Source organism: Stenella coeruleoalba (assembly GCF_951394435.1).
Source record: "Stenella coeruleoalba genome assembly, chromosome: 18".
Taxonomy (NCBI): domain Eukaryota; kingdom Metazoa; phylum Chordata; class Mammalia; order Artiodactyla; family Delphinidae; genus Stenella; species Stenella coeruleoalba.
Genome location: NC_137164.1, coordinates 6,185,799 through 6,204,053, shown reverse-complemented (window position 1 = coordinate 6,204,053; position 18,255 = coordinate 6,185,799). Strand labels below are relative to the sequence as shown.

Below are 18,255 nucleotides of genomic sequence, written 5' to 3'. Positions count from 1 at the left end.
AAACAAAAAAAAACCTCACTGGTGGCAACAGAAGTCTCCTGTGTAGGCACTGACTTTAGAGGCAAACCTCGGGGCTAACGGCACCCGAGATGTGTTGGCATTTTTCATTTTCTATTCAAAGAGGTGAGAGTAAATGGGTGTTGGCAGTTAACAGCTGAGGCTGTCTGCTTGTCATCTCCCTGCCACACACAGTTTCTAATAAAGAGGTCTAGGGAAAAGATTCGAGCCTTGGATTTCTGTGACAGGGGCCATGGTAGGAGATTCTGGGGTGGCCGTTTCCCATCACATTTATTTGTGGCAAGGGCAAGAGGTCGAGGTGGGGACACTTCATTGTGACTTTTGGCAAAGTTGTAGTAAGGTCGTATGCATACACACATACGTCCAAAACACACACACACACACACACACACACACACGTCACACGTACAGGAATGGAGTGAGGATCCCTGCGTTGCTGCTGTCACAAGTTACGAGCCAACCCTAAAGGCTGACGAGAGGGTGTGGCAGAGGGACCAGCAGAGGTAGAAGAGAGCAGGGCAACCCTCCTGCGGCTCTGAGAGCTGCAGGTGGCCCTCCGCTGCCACACCAGTGGCAACAATGACGGCCCTTGCCTGCTCAGGCCAGGGCTGCGTGTGCTCAACCCAAGTCCCTCCCAGGGCAGCAGGCAGGGAGATGCAAAATCTGTGTGTACAGCATCCGCGTTTCTGCTGGAGAAATCCACGACCCAGGTTAAGACGTTACCTAAGAAAAAGCGTTGTGAAGTATCTCATTCTTTGCCCTCAGCAACCCCAATACACAGAAAAAGGACCAAGCACTCCACACAGATGTAGAAAACTAACATGGTTACCAGGGCGGAAGCGGGGAGGGACAAACTGGGAGACTGGGATTGACGTATACACACTACTATATATAAAAAAGATAACTAATAAGAACCTACTACATAGCACAGGGAACTCTACTCAATACTCTGTAATGACCTATATGGGAAGAGAATCTATACATATGTATATGCATAGCTGATTCACTCTGCTGTGCACCTGAAACTAATACAACGTTGTAAATCAACTATACTCTGATAAGAATTAAAAAAAGAACAAAGCACTCAAATTAGGGAAAACATCACGGGCACAGTGAGGAAGTGCTCTCATGTGGAAAAGAAAGTGGACTGAGGGAATTTTCCGGAACTTATGGGAAGAAGTAACCCTCCTTACCAAGACTGACAAAACTCTTCCTTTGGGGTCAACTTGAAATTAGCACATAAATGGAACCAGAGACTAAGGCCTGTTCTACGAAAGTGACATCGCAGCATCTTAGCTGTACTGGGAGAAGGTTCTCACCAGTTCCTTAGGGAGGAAGAACTAGACCTTTAGATCAGAACCTACCACTTACAATCTAAACTGACTGCATATATTTAGAGTAAAAGTAATACACAGTAAGTGTATCTAGTTCTACCACATGGGTTTAATTATTCTCACGTACCCCTATCGTCTTCACGAAGTCCTGACCTGCTTGACAAGCAGATCTCTGAACTGAACCCCATGCAGCCCCCCACGTAGCGACACTGGGGTCAGCCAGCCAGGTGTGGGGGTGGGCTTGAGGGAGGTGGGCTCACGTTTACCTACGCCTGAGTGTGCTTCCCCAGTTCTGTGAGTGGCCCCCTCACCCTTCCTGTCACCCCACCCTCTCAGGCGCTCTTGCCCTCTCGGTTCTGACACTTTTCCATCTGGTCCTTTCTTTCCGTGCCCACTGCTGACACCTACTTCAGGCTCCCACCAACCCTCGCCTCCCAGTCGCTGCCTGTTATGGGAGCCAAAGAACCCTCTGACATCACCATTAATTGATTTTCTTTCTCATCAAAAGCAAAAGGAATTACTGATCTGTGCTGCCCCATCTGCTGCCTTAAGGAAGACCCTGCAAGGATCTCTAGGAACCTTCCCAGATGATAGACTGTGCGTATTACAGCAATGTAAGAAAGCACGTACTGTTGGTCAAGTTCCCAGGAGAAGTCAGTATGAGTCTGGAAGTCATGCACCTCCCTGTCTCTGTTCTGATGCTGGACTAATAATCCAAGATGCTCAGCGTTAGGCAAAGGGCCGGAGCAAGGTGACTTCTAAGGTGTGACTTTCTATATTTTATAGGAAAAAATCAGGGCAGTAAAACTTTTGAGCTGTTCTCTGTCTGTTAGTGTCCTGAAAGGTCCATCTCATATGACAGGAGAAGAATAACAAAATAAGGTCAGGCCAAGACGGGAAGAATCCCTAATTTTGGCAGAACTGAGACCTCTCACTGTCTCTCTTCTCCAAACGAATTAACTTACGTTTTACCATATTAATGTTTCTCAAATACGATTCTGATCATTCACCACTGAAGAACCATAAATGATTCCACACATTGATAGAATTCAGCCACAAGGTCCCAGCTCTGAGAGCCAAAAGTGGTCAATTCATTTAATTCGATACCTTCCAACTTTTATAATAAAAATCTGAGTCCACTGAGGTTAACTGACTTTCCCAAAGATTATTCTATTACCATAAATGCTGATTTTATTACATATTATGCATGCAAGTGTGGCATATTTCTTATCTCAGTTCATAGTTCAAAGCATCCTTTCTTCATAAAATACCTTGAATATGCTAAAACATGCAAGAATACGGCACTATTAACCTTTTGAAGGGCTATATGACTTCTAACAGTTTTGCTCACATATCTGATTCAAAATGGATAAACTAGGTGTTACTTAAGCAATAAAGAAAATATTTTCACTTACAGGCAACACCGAATAACACCCAGAAGAACTCATTCTGATGTGAGTGTATGAAGGAAGCAAAGAAAGGGAAAAAAGAAGGAATTGAATGTGTGGGAATCACTGGGAAAATTAACAGCGAGATTCGGTGAAAATGATTCTGTTTTTTTCCTTACAAAGAATACTTTACCTAATTACAGATACCAGGGAAATAGGTATTTAAATCCACCAGTGGCATGTGTTTGACTTCCTCATTTCCAGAGAAAATCAGGAGCTTATTTTGGGTTTTGTTCTCACTATTCTCTTTTCCCCACACACCCAAATCGGGTTGAGATAGCCAACAGAGTAAAACCCTAGTACAATGGAAATTAGACTCTAGCAAAATGAGAAGCTGTGTGAAGCCCTTTTCACGCTGCAAAATCAAATGTTCCCATTTGTTTCCTGCAGACATTACAGGCACAGAAATAAAAATCAGATCCAACTCTCAGTTTCTATTCTGAGCAGAGGTTTTAAAAGCCATCAGCTTAGATTCATGTGCTATGTATTAGTCACCTTGCATAAATACATTTCATTTAAAGGGAGCCCAACCGAATGTACTCTCTTAAATGATAACATGCTAAGGGCACGGCAGAGCCCTTTTAGATAAAGAGATAAAAACATGACTTTCCCTGCCTATGTTTCATAAATAGCCAAACAACCAGAAGCTTGTAGCCCAAAAGTAAGAGACGCCCATGAAAATCAAGAGATGAACTTCTAGAACTGCCACCTTACGGTTTCATGAATGACGCATGTTTTAGTTTAACGCTCAGAAAGGCATTCACCGTACATGAGAGAGTTGAGGATAACAACTGTGAAATGGAGTGAACGTCGACTCCCTGACCTAGATGTTATCAATACCAGTTTCTTCAACCCACACCAGACACGGTTAATCCACCACGGAGTTTTTCCATCTGAGCTTTTAAATCTCTCCCAACAGACAACTTTCTGCATGTGGGAAATGGATGGAAACAGCCACTGGAACATTATTATTATTATTGTGCAAGGCCCTGTTTGCATACATTAATTCCATTTAATGTTCTCATCAATCCTACAGTGGCTTTTGACATTATTTATTAGTAGTAATATTATTATTATTTTACAATGAGAAATTAGAGGCACAGAGAGAGTAACTTGCCCAAAGTCACAGAACTAGCTAGTGGCAGAGGCAGGATGCAAACCCAGCAGTGCACTTGCAGAGACCACAGTCTTCACCACTATGCTATACCGACTCTTTTTATTTTTAAGGATGTCACTTTATTTTATTTATTTATATTTTGTAACATCTTTATTGGCGTGTAATTGCTTTACAAGGGCGTGTTCGTTTCTGCTTTACAACAAAGTCAATCAGCTATACATATACATATATCCCCATATCTCCTCCCTCTTGCATCTCTCTCCCACCCTCCCTATTCCACCCCTCTAGGTTCGGTGCTGATCTCCCTGTGCTATGCTTGGAATGTAAAAAAAAAAAAAAAATGGTTCTGGAGAACCTAGGGGCAGGACAAGAATATACTGACTCTTAAGAAAGAAAAACCAATACAGAGAAAAGATGAGATTTTTAACCTTCTTCCACAGAAGGTTAAATAAAAATGGAAATTTTCAAACATACCAAAAAAAAAAAAAAAAAAAAAAACCCAAAACCGGGAAGTAAATAGTGCAATGAACCCTCAGAGTTCCATCATCCAGCTTCAAGGATTATCAAACTTTTGTCTAACTTTCCTTATCTATACTGCCCCCCTCCAGGTTTGTTTTGTTCTTTTCTTTGCTGGATTATTTTACAGCAAATCCAGAACATCTGTCATTACCTAGAAGCAGAGTGGAATAATTAGATCTGAAGATATAACGCAGTAGGGCTGAGACAGCCCAAGGGGACTTGAGGGGCGTGGGGTCAGGACGGGCAGGTGCTCCGTCCTTCGGGTTCCTCCTCCCCTAACCCCTCCCCAACGCTGTGCCGTCTCCAGCCACAGCCCCCTCACAGCTCCCTGCAGGATGCACTTGGATACCCCACCTCCCCACCAGACACTAACTACACAGGGTGTCCTGGCCCCAGCACTGAGTTCCATGCTCACCCCATAACAGATGCTGCAAGACTTCAGGACTGGGGAAGGGCAAGTAGACAACCCGATCTTCACAAAACAACACAAGCCCCCCAAATGAGGCAGTTCAATTAGACATTACGTTTACTACATACAAAACTATTATCATCCCAATTTCAGTTTATCTTACTTTCAACCGTTTAATGGTCAGTTTTCTTTGAAACAAAACAAAACACATTTACGCTCTAATCTCATCTCTGGGTAGACGTGATCGGTGTCCGAGTGTTTTGAAAAGGAATGTACAAGGACATCAATAAGGCTCAATCTCAAATAGGCAATAGCTTCTCTGAAATTTAACCTCACAGGTCCCATTCAGCTCCTTTTTCCATGAATAAAAAATGACTCCCTCTTCGCCAATGGAACATGAGACAGGTTGATGGCTGTTTCGGTAGGAGTTATTAATAATGCTTCTTGTCGACTCTCATTTATTTATTTTTATTTATTTATTTTTGGCTGCATTGGGTCTTCATTGCTGCACGCGGGGGCTACTCTTCGCTGCGGTGCGCGGGCTTCTCTTTGGTGTGGCTTCTCTTGTTGCGGAGCACAGGCTCTAGGCACACAGGCTTCAGTAGTTGTGGCGCACGGGCTTAGTTGCTCCCCGGCATGTGGGATCCTCCTGGACCAGGGCCGGAACCCGTGTCTCCTGCATTGGCAGGTGGATTCCTAACCACTGCACCACCCGGGAAGCCCTCTTATCTTATTTAGAATGCATGTCAGTTACAGAAAATCAAACATGTCATGTATGTAGAAGAATTCTACAGTGTTCATAAGCATAAACGCTGAAATGAACATGCAAAAAGCTTTCGTATTAACCTTTACTTTCACTGACTAACTTCCAAAATGGTTAGTGATTTCCACTTCAGATCATTATCTCCAGAACCCAAATTTTATTCAATAATTAAAAGACCACCTACCTATTTATTTTAAGTATGAAAATAAGAACTATAGCTCTAGAATTTAATGAGAATATCCAGTCTCTCTAAATTGAGATGTCTAATTGGAAACTTTGCAATTCTCTCATGAAAAGCCTCAACAGTTGGGTTTTAGCCTAATTCTTTTAAAATGGCTAATTACATGCAAGGAGATATATAAGATCTTAGACATCTGTGAGACTAGTAGGTCAGTCCACATAACGATTTAGCTCTGAATATAATTATACTACAAATAACCTATTATCTTTTCCATGCTTTGAGTTGTATAAATTATCTATGGGTACACCACAGTCAATGGAAGCGACATTTTAGAGATAATTGAGGTAATTTAGAAAAGTGTGAGAACCACAGTGATGGAACTTCAACTATCAAGACATATGAAAGTCCTAATAGACTGAAAATGTGTTCCTGGTACAAAATACTTCTGAAAGTTGCCCAAGTTCCTCTCTCAAAGGTCTCTCTTGGGCTTCCCTGGTGGCGCAGTGGTTGAGAGTCCACCTGCCGATGCAGGGGACACGGGTTCGTGCCCCGGTCCGGGAGGATCCCACATGCCGCGGAGCGGCTAGGCCCGTGAGCCATGGCCGCTGGGCCTGCGCGTCCGGAGCCTGTGCTCCGCAACGGGAGAGGCCACAACAGTGAGAGGCCCGCGTACCGCAAAAAAAAAAAAAAAAGAAAAGTCTCTCTTGTTCTATACCCTCACATATGAGAAAATCTTTCCACTGGGAGAGAATTTCTCTTGAAATTCTACTAGTGGAAAGCCCATGCTAGGTAGTGTGAGGTATACTAAAATTATTAAGAGACATACCCTGTATCCTCAAAGAGCTGACAGTCCACAGGGGAGACAGGACATAAAAACAAATAACTATACCAAGATGGTATGTGATAAGCCACAAAAGTGATACAAGTAAGAGGCAGTGGGAGTTCCTAGGAGGAAGGACCACTTCAGGTTCACAGATGAAGGAAGGCTTCTTAGAGGAAATGGTATTTGAATCACACTGAAAATGACTGAATCCACAGAGAGATCTGTGGGAAGGGAGAGCATTCTAGAAATGAATAGTTTAAACCAAGACCCAAAGGCAGAAAAGCACAAAGCCCTCAGAGAAAAATGGGAACAGCTCTCGTTGTCTGGTTGAGGGTGTATGTCAGGGGACTGGGTGAGGGAAAGGTGAGAAGGGGGCTAAGCAAGTCATGGAGGGCCTGTAACTTCTGGAAAGCAGTGGAAGTGAGTACAGGGACACATGGAGCATTCCCAACAGGCTCAAAAGAAAATTGTCTATAGGACCATGTGCCTGTGGATTAGAGAGTGAGGATGTACTGGGAATAGTTCAGGTGACATAGATTTAAACAAAGATGAGGAGGAGAAAAGAAAGAGGATAGAGTAAATGTAAGAAAGAACTGATCAGATTTGATCACTGAATACAAAGGAAGGCAAAAAAGAAAAAAAAAATGGTGAGTGGTAACGGCTGATTTTAAAATTTCCAGCCTCCGTAGACAGGAGATCATAGATGTCATTACATCATAGAGCAACTTTGAGAGGCGGCGTCACTTTGGAAAAGATAACGGAAGATTCATTTTGAGGGAAACGTTTAGTTTGAGATGACTTGAGTCACCCAGCTGGAGATATCTGACAGGTCATTTGAAATGTAGATGAGAAGTTCTGGAGAGAAGTTGGGTCTGGAGAGATGGATTTGGTACCGCGTCTGAAGTGCTAAGAGCTGAAACTGTGGAAAAGAGGACCAAGGGGAAGATGGCAGCATTGGGATAGATGCAGTCTGAGGACAGACCCTGGGGACCTCAAACACTGGACTGCAGCACCAAGGAGACAGACCCCACCATGATGAACCAGCAGGCTGCATCAGAAATGGCAACCCCTTGGCTTCCGGAGGTTTTCTGGATGTACCAACAGCTCCTCTCAAAGGATCTCCTAGGTAGAGCCCACCTCTACCTCCCCAAATACCGCCCAGCTCACAACCCCCTCTGAGAAACTCCCTGATCACCCTAAACAGAAATGAAGCCTCCACCTCAACTCATTTAGAAGGCTGTCGGCACATATATCCACGCAACATGATTATTTATACCGATGTCAGTCTCTCTGTCCACATCCAGCTCTATCCCTACATCTCTAAACATTCTACTACTTTCCTGCACCAGAACAAGAAACAACAGAAAATCCTTCAGATTTCTTTTTTATTTCTCCTTTCAAATTCTTTGTCTCATGATTTCTGGTCTCAGTTCACCGCACAAAGAAAACATGAGAATATTGCAGAGAGAAAAAGAGGAGGAGAAACTGGAAAGGACAGCTGCAAAGGCCACCTTCTTCATGTTCTTTTCTGATAGATATTTTCTGTTTCTTGAGCACCAATAGGTTAGGTGTTATTCAGAGTCCACAATGAGAGATGATCCTCCACATAAATTATTCTATCCTTGTGTGATATGATCTATTTTCACTAATGATTAATTCATGAAACCCTAAGTCTTCCTATTTCCCTTCCCACACACACACTCTCCCAAAGGTTTTAACTTTAAATTATACCTCCTTACCCACCAGAAAAATCAAGTCTATAAGCCTAACTGCTGGTTAATTTGACAACTAGGTATACTTTGGGCTATAGTTTGTTACCAACACTAAATTACACTGTAATTGTTTTTCTCCAAATTTCTATTGCCTGAAGCATATTGGAGAATTTTTAAAATGATGAGCTACATATTAGGTCAGACCTGCTCAAATACTGTGATTTTAAGCTTAAATTTAAGTTTTAAGGTAGAGAATTACTTTTTTCCTGTTCACTTTCAATCTTAAAAAAGCTGTGGGTCACGACGTAATGTCATGTGAAATTTTATTTGAGGTTCGAAATGGGCCAACCTCATAACCTCTACGTGATGAACCTGTACAGGAGTGAAGGGAGGGTGACGTCCTGCAGCACAATGAGGATAAAGCTTGCGTGTTAATCCAGAGAAACTGAGCTGCTAGCAAGAAATTACAGGGAGGCAGCCTGAACCCACAAGGAGCACGGCCTCACCATGCGAGCTGCTCACCAAACAGCTGGCTTCTTCACATGATGGAAGGTTCCCCATCACCTGAAGCGAGTACACACCTGGGAAGGGGTGGGGCAGGGACAGGTGGGTTGGGCCTGAAGGGCCTCTCAAGGCAACTCAACTCTAAGATTTGCTTCACTAATAGAAAGAAATGACTTCACCGTACATGTCTTTACCGTACATGGCAGCTTTGAGAACTAAACAGAGGAAGAGGAATACTCCCTCCTGCTCCCAGGATGGGAGCAGGTCATTCTGATCTCAGTTCGCTCAGCTATAAAATGCAGGGGTGGACAGGATGCTAAAATACCCTCAGGTTCTAAGGACCTACAGACGATTCCTTTCCCTGTGTCGGCCCCATTTGCCAAAGCCTCGTGGAAAAGGTCAGAAAACACAGCAGGGCACTCGCCTTGGGAAGCGCTTGCCCAGCGGGGTTGAATGAACGGTGCAGAGCCTGAGCCCGGGGTGGAGGGTAGACTCCAAATGGAACAGCTGAGACCCGCACTCAGGGGGCTCCCAGGCCCCCCTCTACAGCGTCACTTGCCCATCTGGACCCAGGAAAACAGCACAGAAAAGTCACAGCTAAGCCAAGGTGGCCCACAAAACACTAGTAGGTTCACAATGAATCACTTAAAAGTGTCCCCCACACAGCATTCAGTCACGTGGACGCTGTCAAACTGTTTATAGGCACGTGAGTGTCTAAAATCATGAGTCGCACATTTGCAAATAGTTCCTCATTGTAATCATGTTTCAGATTTTGAGGCATCTACTTACTGTGGTGCAATCCCTTTTTATAGTAATATTCCTAAAATGAACCCTAAGTAGTGTCTAAAGAAAGACAAGACAAGGAACAAAAAAGGAACCAACTCTGACATCATGTTAGCTGTTTCCATGAGCTAAACTGGCAACATTTGCTCCTAGGATTTGTCTAAGAACTTTCAGCTCTTGCAAGAGCTTCGTCTTTTACTTAATCCTTGTCATCAAAGCATCATTTATTTGCTAAAGAACAGGAACAGGAGTTTTCTTGACCTTAAGTCTGGTAACAAGCATAAGCATAATGGTTAATGGCACTAAGACATCGATTCAAACATGGGCGAAGTTTTTCTGTGATTTACTGGTGAAGGACAAATTTTATATATAGTTAGGTGGCAAATAATTACAGATCAATTCTAGAAACAGAAAACAGTTCTGAATAGAGTAAATATTTCTTTTCCTATGAAATCTTTAAACCAGGAGTTACTTTCTCTGGCACATAACAGCTCTCATCTCGGCTGCTCAGGGAGTCCCTAGCTAGTATGCTTTGAAGCACAGGTGAGAAGAAATGCCCTAAGCACACCTGGAATTATTCCGTCCACACCTGTCAGCTCTCCTTTTGAAAAAGTGGCTGCCATGGGGACATGCCTCAGGTCACCTTGAGGTTCATTTTTTTTAAGAAATCAGAATCTTAACTCCTTCCTTGGAAAGATACATACCATGAGATTTTTTTATCATTCATGCTCCATCTAAAACAGAAACATGCCGCTGGGAATTTCACTCCTAAAAATGACAACAAATCGTCATTCCTCTATTTCAAAACCTTCAGACTGTTAACACGCACACACATATCGAAAAATTAAGAGTTACGCGTTTGCAAATTTGAGACTGGCACTGTGCCATGATGCAATCTCTAATTCCAGTGGGGTTTCTAAAATGATCCCCATATGGAAGTAGGTCTGAGACACAGCACCTTCAGGAAATCAAGTGAACCAAGAACCTCTCAGAAATGCTTACAAACACGTCGAGATGCATTACTTTTAGGAATAACCAGGTAGACTAAAATTTAGAACTACAGAGGTACAAATGTTCCACCCATGAGCTCTATAAAGCCGAGAAAGGATAGGGAAAAAACAAGCTTGGAGAGAGGAAATTGAAAAAACTAATACAAAATCAATCTTATTCTCAATCTCTCTTCCTCTTCCCCTTCCCCCTTCCCGTCTTTCACTCTGTCTCTATCTCTTATTCCAACTTTATTCAACTACTATAAACCCTTCAAAACTGCTTTCCACATGAAAACTGCTTAGATTTCCCTGGCAAATTCTTACTACCCAACATCTGAGGTGTCATGGCTTCAGATCCAGTAACAATGACTTTGAAGTCGATGAGGCTGAGATGGGGTTTGGTCCTCAAAGGCTCAGCCCAAATGGGGCAGCCTTGGGTCTTTAGGGACAGCAGCTGATATGACCTGCTCGGACGCTATTAATTCATACTTTAAAATGCAGCTTACAACACCAGTGTCAGGAACCAGGCCTGGAGTGACACCATCTCAGCTAACAGGGACCTTCCCGGGCACAGACTAGAAGAAGCTCCGCTGGGCTTCCCTATTTTTAACATCGTTTAATTAACTTTTAGAAATCAAGAGCTCCACCAATATGAAGGCATGACAGGTAATCACAGGTGACTAAAATGATTTTCCCACTAATATTTCATGTCTTTTTCTGGCACATTAACTCCCCATAACTTAGGAAATAGTAGTGCCAAACAGGCTTTTATTTTTCTTCAGCAGATTATCTTTAAAGTCCCAACAATGGTAGATTAAGGTAGTCAACCCAAATTCTTAGTTAAACGCAAAGAAAATGCAACCCTGTTGTACCCACACGCTGATTCGCCCTCTGCTGGTCCTGCCTGTCTGGGATGCAAGCCCGCCCACCTGTCCACCCCACTTACGGTTGGCCAGCCGGCTGGGCTCGGGCTGGGCGCTGTCCGCTGACTGGGTGCTGGACACCGAGGACACGCTGGAGCTCCGGACGAAGCCAAAGGCCGCCAGCTTGGCTGCCGGGAGGCGCGAGTAGCCAGGAGGACGAAGTCCAGATTTGGGTAGGTTGGATTTTGCAGCATTTGAACCGGAAGGTTTCTTTAAATCTGCTAAAATGAACCCAAGCCAGAAAAAAAATCTCAGTTGATAGCAAGATAGAGAAGACACAGATTGTGAATATTAACCCAGATCCAGCATAAACAGACCACAATTACTCTTGCACCGTCTGATTCAACACATTCACAAAGGCGTCTTTATGAGAAAGGGCCCTCACTGCGGGCCAGGTGCTAAGAGGAGGAGAGACAGCAGGCAGACGAGACCAGAACAGACAACTCACCCTACAATATGGCCATAAAGAAAGGTATAAAGTGCTTAGGGGGCTGAATGGAATGAGGACACATACTGTTGCAGGTCACCCTAGAATTGTGAAGCTGAGATACACCTCGCTTCTGACATATGATGAGTGAAGAACCCTTGTGGCCAAACATCAGCAATTATAAACTGTATGTAATAAGTCACGGAGACACATACAAAGAATCATTTAGTGGTGGCAGGAACGAGGTGAAAGAGCACAAACTGTGTAGCTGGCTGAAATCTAGTCTCTACCAATTACTACTGTGTAATCTCACGCACTTGACCTAACACTAAGAACCACAGTTTCCTCCCGTGGAAGGAACAGGGTTGATAAAACTGGCCTGGAAGTGTTAGTGTAAGTACTACTGCTTGTAACACAGAACTTGATAGGTGCTTAAACTGAGGCTAGGTTTCATTCTCTCCTTTTTCCATTATCTGTTTTTATGTTAGTCTAAACTTCAAAATTAGTTCCCAGATACGTGCAAAGCCAGCTAATTTGAAATAATAAAACATTATTATAAGTGCATGATCTCAGCACTCCCGTGTCTGAGCTGGGCTCCATGCATAGCTACTGTGACGATCGTCCCAACCCTATGAGAATTCTCTCAATATCAGACAGAACCAGAACATTATCAACACGCAAATGCTCGTTTTTTATAAAATCATTTATTTTATTTATTTGTTTTTGGCTGCGTTGGGTCTTCGTTGCTGCACGCGGGCCTTCTCTAGTTGCGGCGAGCTGGGGCTACTTTTCGTTGCAGTGTGCGGGCTTCTCATTGCGGTGGCTTCTCTTGTTGCGGAGCACGGGCTCTAGGCACGTGGGTTTCACTAGCTGTGGTGCACGGGCTCAGTAGTTGTGGCTCACGGGCTGTAGAGCGCGGGCTCAGTAGTTGTGACACACGGGCTTAGTTGCTCTGCGGCATGTGGGATCTTCGTGGACCAGGGCTCGAACCCATGTCCCCTGCATTGGCAGGTGGATTCTTAACCACTGCGCCACCAGGGAAGCCCACAAATGCTCTTTAATATGACATTTAAAAGGAAAAAGGGCCAAGCGTCCTGCTATTCTGTATAATTGTCCTAGTCGAGCCATTTAACAACTTTCACTGCAGCCACATCTACTGTGAGTGCTTGTTCTTACACTACAGTCAGGCAACTCTTCATTATCTACTGAAAGCTCCACCAGGTTGCAGATTAAAATTAAAATGGGCTATCTGTAAAAAAAATTCAAGGTCTAAAAAATCAGTGAAGAGTCTACATATTAGAAAGCATCTATGTGTGGAAATACATCAAGAACCAACAGATGCCAGGCTGGGCCTGCAGTGCCCTTTCCTCTAGCAGCAGCTCCCCCGAGAGTGAGGCCATGGTCACTCGTATGTCCAGGTGACGGCAGAATCTGTACAACTGTGGTTTCCTGACGTCTAGGTCAGGACTAGGAAGGGGAGGAATCAGGTGAGTGCAAAGGGAAGAGGGGACAGGAGCTGGTGCTGCGAATATTCCCAACTCAGGTCTGTTCTAACGCTTGGAAAAAATGTTCAACTAGGACAAAGAAGAAATAATCACTGTTTAACGAGTAATATTGGCCCCTTTGTATCGGAAAGTAAATGTCATGTCAATGCCTTAGAATTACTGTTCTCTGCTTCTCTAAAAGACACAAAGTTATATGAAGTAATAACTAAAAATATGTATTACTGGGTTTGTAACAGACATGGATGTAAAAAGGAGAAAGATGGAATAGAACTAAATAGGAGTAACATTTCTGTATCCCACTGACATTAGTATAAATATTACGTAGATTCTGATAATTTAAGATGATATGGTAAGCCCTAGAGCAATCAGTAAGAAGATAACTCAAAAAAATATAGTGAAAAAAATCACTAAAGGAATTAAAATGCTACCTTGGAAAATACTTACTCAGTGCAAGAGAAAGCAGTAATGAGTAGAGAAACAAAAAAGACATGAGGCAGACAGAAAACAAATAGCAAAATAGCGCATGTAAATCCAACTATATCAACAGTAACATTAAACGTGAATGTACCAACCAATCCAGTCATAAGGCAGAGACTGACAGACTGGATGAAAAACAAGACTGAAACATATGCTGTCTGCTGGACAGACATTTTAGATTCAAACATACAATTAGTTTAAAAGCAGAAGGATGGGAAAAGACATATCATGCAAAGAACAACCAGCAGAAAGCTGGAGTGGCTATACTGATGGCAGAAAAAACACATTTCACAACAAGAAAGAGATAAAGAGGGATATCATGATTCAAAGTCAGTAAATCAGGCAGATACAGCAGCTGTAAATATATATACATCTAAAACAGGGTCCCAAAATACACAAAGCAAAAGCTTACAGAATTGACAGGAGAAATAAACAATTCAAAATAATATTTGGAGACTTTAATACCCCACTTTCAATGATGGAACAACTAAGCAGAAGATCAACAAGGCAACAGAAGACAAACACTATAAACCAACGAGACCTACAGACATGTATAAAACACTCCACCCAACAGCAGCAGAATATACATGCTTCTCAAGTGTACACAGAACCTTCTCCAGGATAAACTAAATATTAGGCTATAAAATAAGCATCATTAAATTTAAAAAGATTGAAATGATACAAGTGCATTCCTTTCCTGTTTCTTTTCTGTTTTTTGCTTGTTTCTGTTTTTTCATCTAACGTTCCAACGAACGTTCAGCCCTGCAATACACACCGATTCAGTACTTTCATTGCTGAGACAGTTTATGGTCATTGCCAATCTACCATTGTCCAACTTACCCTCCCTGACCTTTAACAGCAGAATTAGGGCCCAGCAATACCTTGGCAGAGACAGGTGCTGGTGACATAATCAAGTAGCATCAAGGTCTGAATATATAGGAGATGAGCCTCTGTAACAAAGTAATGACACCATTTTTCTTGTACCTGGTTTTGGAACACATTGCTATTGACTGTACTGTATATTTGAAATCAAAATTGTCCATCACAACTCTGCTCCTCTGAGCTAGTCCTACCCATTCACATTCATTATGCACAGCAACTGGAAAGAAAAGCCATAAGAAATTCACCTCCATTTGACAACATATTAAGATCCTTGTGGGTTGCACTACCATCAACTACATTCGGCAAATTCCTGCTCCCTGGATTTCTGCCCATTTTTGAATCCTGCCCCTGTCTCCTTAAACATGTCACCTGTGATTCCCTGATACTCCCTATCCCTTCTCAAAGGACTATGGTTGACTCAGCTCTGTAGACCCCCTTCTCTGTAGATGCCTGATATCAAGCCTGTTCAGCCTAGTCAAGTTGACTTTAGCCTTACAAGGGTTATCTATGATTTATTTCCATGCTTGGGTTACACAGGACTGAATTAGTTTCTAAGTACAAGCTCTAATTCTCTCCAGAAGTGAAATGTTAATGGATTTAAGTGGTGTTAACACAACTCTAAACACACGATAAAATTTCATAGAACTAAATATACATGTACAAACACACACACACACACACACACACACAGAGGAGTGCCTGTAAAAATGAGTGAAATCAGACTAAGTTCTGTAGTCTAGTTAATAGTACTGTTCCAATATTAATCTCCTGGGGTTTTTATTCCTTTTTTTTAAATTTTCGTTGCTTATGGGAAGCAACTAAAGCAGTACTTAGAAGGAAAGTTATATCTATAAATGCCTACATTAAAAAAGGAGAAAGATGTCAAATCAATAAAGCAACCTTCCACCTAAAGACACTGAAGAAAGAAAAGAGCAAACTAAACCTAAACCAACCAGAAAGCAGGATATAATAAATAAGACAATGGAAATAAATGAAACTGAATGGAAAAACAATAGAGAGAATCAATGAAGTCAAAAGTTGGTTCTTACAAAGATCAACAAAGTTGACAAACCTCTAGCTAGACTAAACAAGAGAAAGGGAAGACAAATCTTTAAATTAGGAATGGAAGAGGGGACATCACAGCTCATTCTTCAGAAACAAAAATAATTATAAGGGAATATTAATGAACAACTATATCTCAACAAATTAGATAATCTAGTGAGACTGAAAAGTTCCAGAAAGACACAAACTATGAAAACTTACTCAAGAAGAAATAGAAAATACACCTATAACAAAAAGATGGAATTCATAATTCAAAAACTTCCCAGAAAGAAAAGTCCAGGCCCAAATGTCTTCCCTAGTGAATCATGTCAGACATTTAAAGAAAAATTTATACCAATTCTTCACAAGTTATCCAAAAATGGGGGGAGGGGTGAAGAGAACACTTCCAAACTCATTCTGTGAGGACAATATTACCTTGATACCAAAACCAGACAAAAGTATCAAGAGAAAAGAAAACTACAGACTGATATCTACTGTAGATGCAAAATCCTCATCAAAATATACAGCAGGGCTTCCCTGGTGGCGCAGTGGTTGGGAGTCCGCCTGCCGATGCAGGGGACACGGGTTCGTGCCCCGGTCCAGGAAGATCCCACATGCCGCAGAGCGGCTGGGCCTGTGAGTCATGGCCGCTGAGCCTGCGCGTCCGGAGCCTGTGCTCCGCAACGGGAGAGGCCACAACAGTGAGAGGCCCGCATACGGCAAAAAAAAAAAAAAAAATATATATATATATATATATATATATACAGCAAACTGAAACCAGCCACCTATAAAAAGGATTATATGCCATGACCAAGTGAGATTTATCCCCAAAATGAAAGACTGGTTTAACATGGAAATCAGTCAATGTACTTACATTAATAGAATAAAAAAAAACCCCACACAATTATCTCAATAGATGCAGAAAAATCACTTGACAAATTCCAACAGCACTTCATGATAAAACACCTAACAAACTAGGAAAAAATGAAAATAATCTCAACCTAATAAGGGTATCTAGGAAAAACCCACAGCTAACATCATACTCAAGGAAAACAGACTGAATGCTTCCCCCCCAAATCAGGAACAAGACAAGGATGTCTGCTCTCACCACTTCTATTCAACATTTTATGGAAGTTTCTAGCCAAGGCAATTGGGCAAGAAAATAAAATAAAAGGCACACAGATGGGAAACAAAAGGAAAACTTTCTCTAGCTATAGACGACACGAACTTGTATATTAAAAAAAAATCCTATAAAATCTACTTAAAAACTATTAGAACTAATACATGATTCAATACATGAAAATCAATTGTATTTCTATACACTTGCAATGCATAATCCAAAAATGAAGTTAAGAAAATTTCACTTACTATAGTAACAAAAAGAATAAAATACTCAGGAACTGTAATAAAGGGTCAGACTCTCTTTTTTCAATGTTTGATTGATCACAGCTGTCAACTTTCAAACGCTGCACCCCCTTCTGTGCTCCCCATGCCCCTCTGTCCCACGTCTGAGAAAGCTGGAAAGAACTTAAGCCCAGTGCTCCCTCCTTTGCCGCTGGGAGGAGACTCAAACTACACAGGCCCCTACCACTTCCACTGAACCCTGCCCCATCCCACCTCTAACCTCTAACAACAGTAAAAAAGAGCTGAGCCAGTGTCCTTTCCTGGCTCTCTCAAGCCATGCCAGGCATGTTTGAGAGGCCTGCCGATCTCTCCCCAGAGACCTCAATTATGTGAGTAATGAACTTCCTCATACCCTCTTGCTTTGTGTGTGGCATCATCAGTCTTGACATCCAAAACAAATTGGGGGTGGGGGTCCCTCCTACTGAGACAGGCTGGGACCTGGGGCCCTTTGCTGCAGGGCTTGCACCTGGACACACATTCCTCAGGTAACAATACAAAGAAACGATAAGGGACTAAAAATAACTGTGTGCCTGTGCACTTGGGGCAAATCATAGACAAGAAGATACAGAAAGACCCAAAAAACCCAACTGCCACTTCTGAAGAGCTGGGAGCAAAAACAGGGTGTCGGGAGCAAAAGCACGGGACTGCGCATGCCCTCCTGCACTCGACACCACCAAAGGGACGGGCAAAACCCCTAAGTCACCCCTCCAGCCTGACACACCCCTGCTCTCACCCCATATAAGGAACCAGCCAGCCCCTCTTCAGGGAGCGAGCAAGGGAACCTGTGGTTTGTTCTCGCTCCCCTCTGCTGCAGCAGGGGCCCCAATAAAGCCTTGTCTGAATTTCTTGCCTGGGCTCTAGTCAATTTCTACTGATTGTGGAAGGCCAAGGACCCTGGTCGGTATCACTGCCTCTCCAGGGTGGCCACGACAATAGGTGCTGTGATCAGGATACTGAGACAGTGACCACCACCACAGGGAGTCTTTCTTCTCGCCT

At 42.7% G+C, this 18,255-nt stretch overlaps 1 protein-coding gene across 4 annotated transcripts in view; it reads right to left on the bottom strand.

Annotated features, from left to right (window-relative positions):
* The window catches only part of MTUS2 (microtubule associated scaffold protein 2), a 491,802-nt gene that overhangs the window by 279,791 nt on the left and 193,756 nt on the right, over positions 1 to 18,255 (bottom strand). For 3 of the 4 annotated variants that reach the window (XR_013824765.1, XM_079902571.1, XM_079902570.1), the window contains one exon: positions 11,547 to 11,744. Coding sequence is in view for 3 of the 4 variants with exons in the window: in XM_079902571.1 (XP_079758697.1) it covers positions 11,547 to 11,744 (198 nt within the window). In the remaining variant the exon portion in view is untranslated. The remainder of the gene's footprint in view (positions 1 to 11,546; positions 11,745 to 18,255) is intronic. The other variant, XM_079902572.1, reaches the window with a different exon arrangement.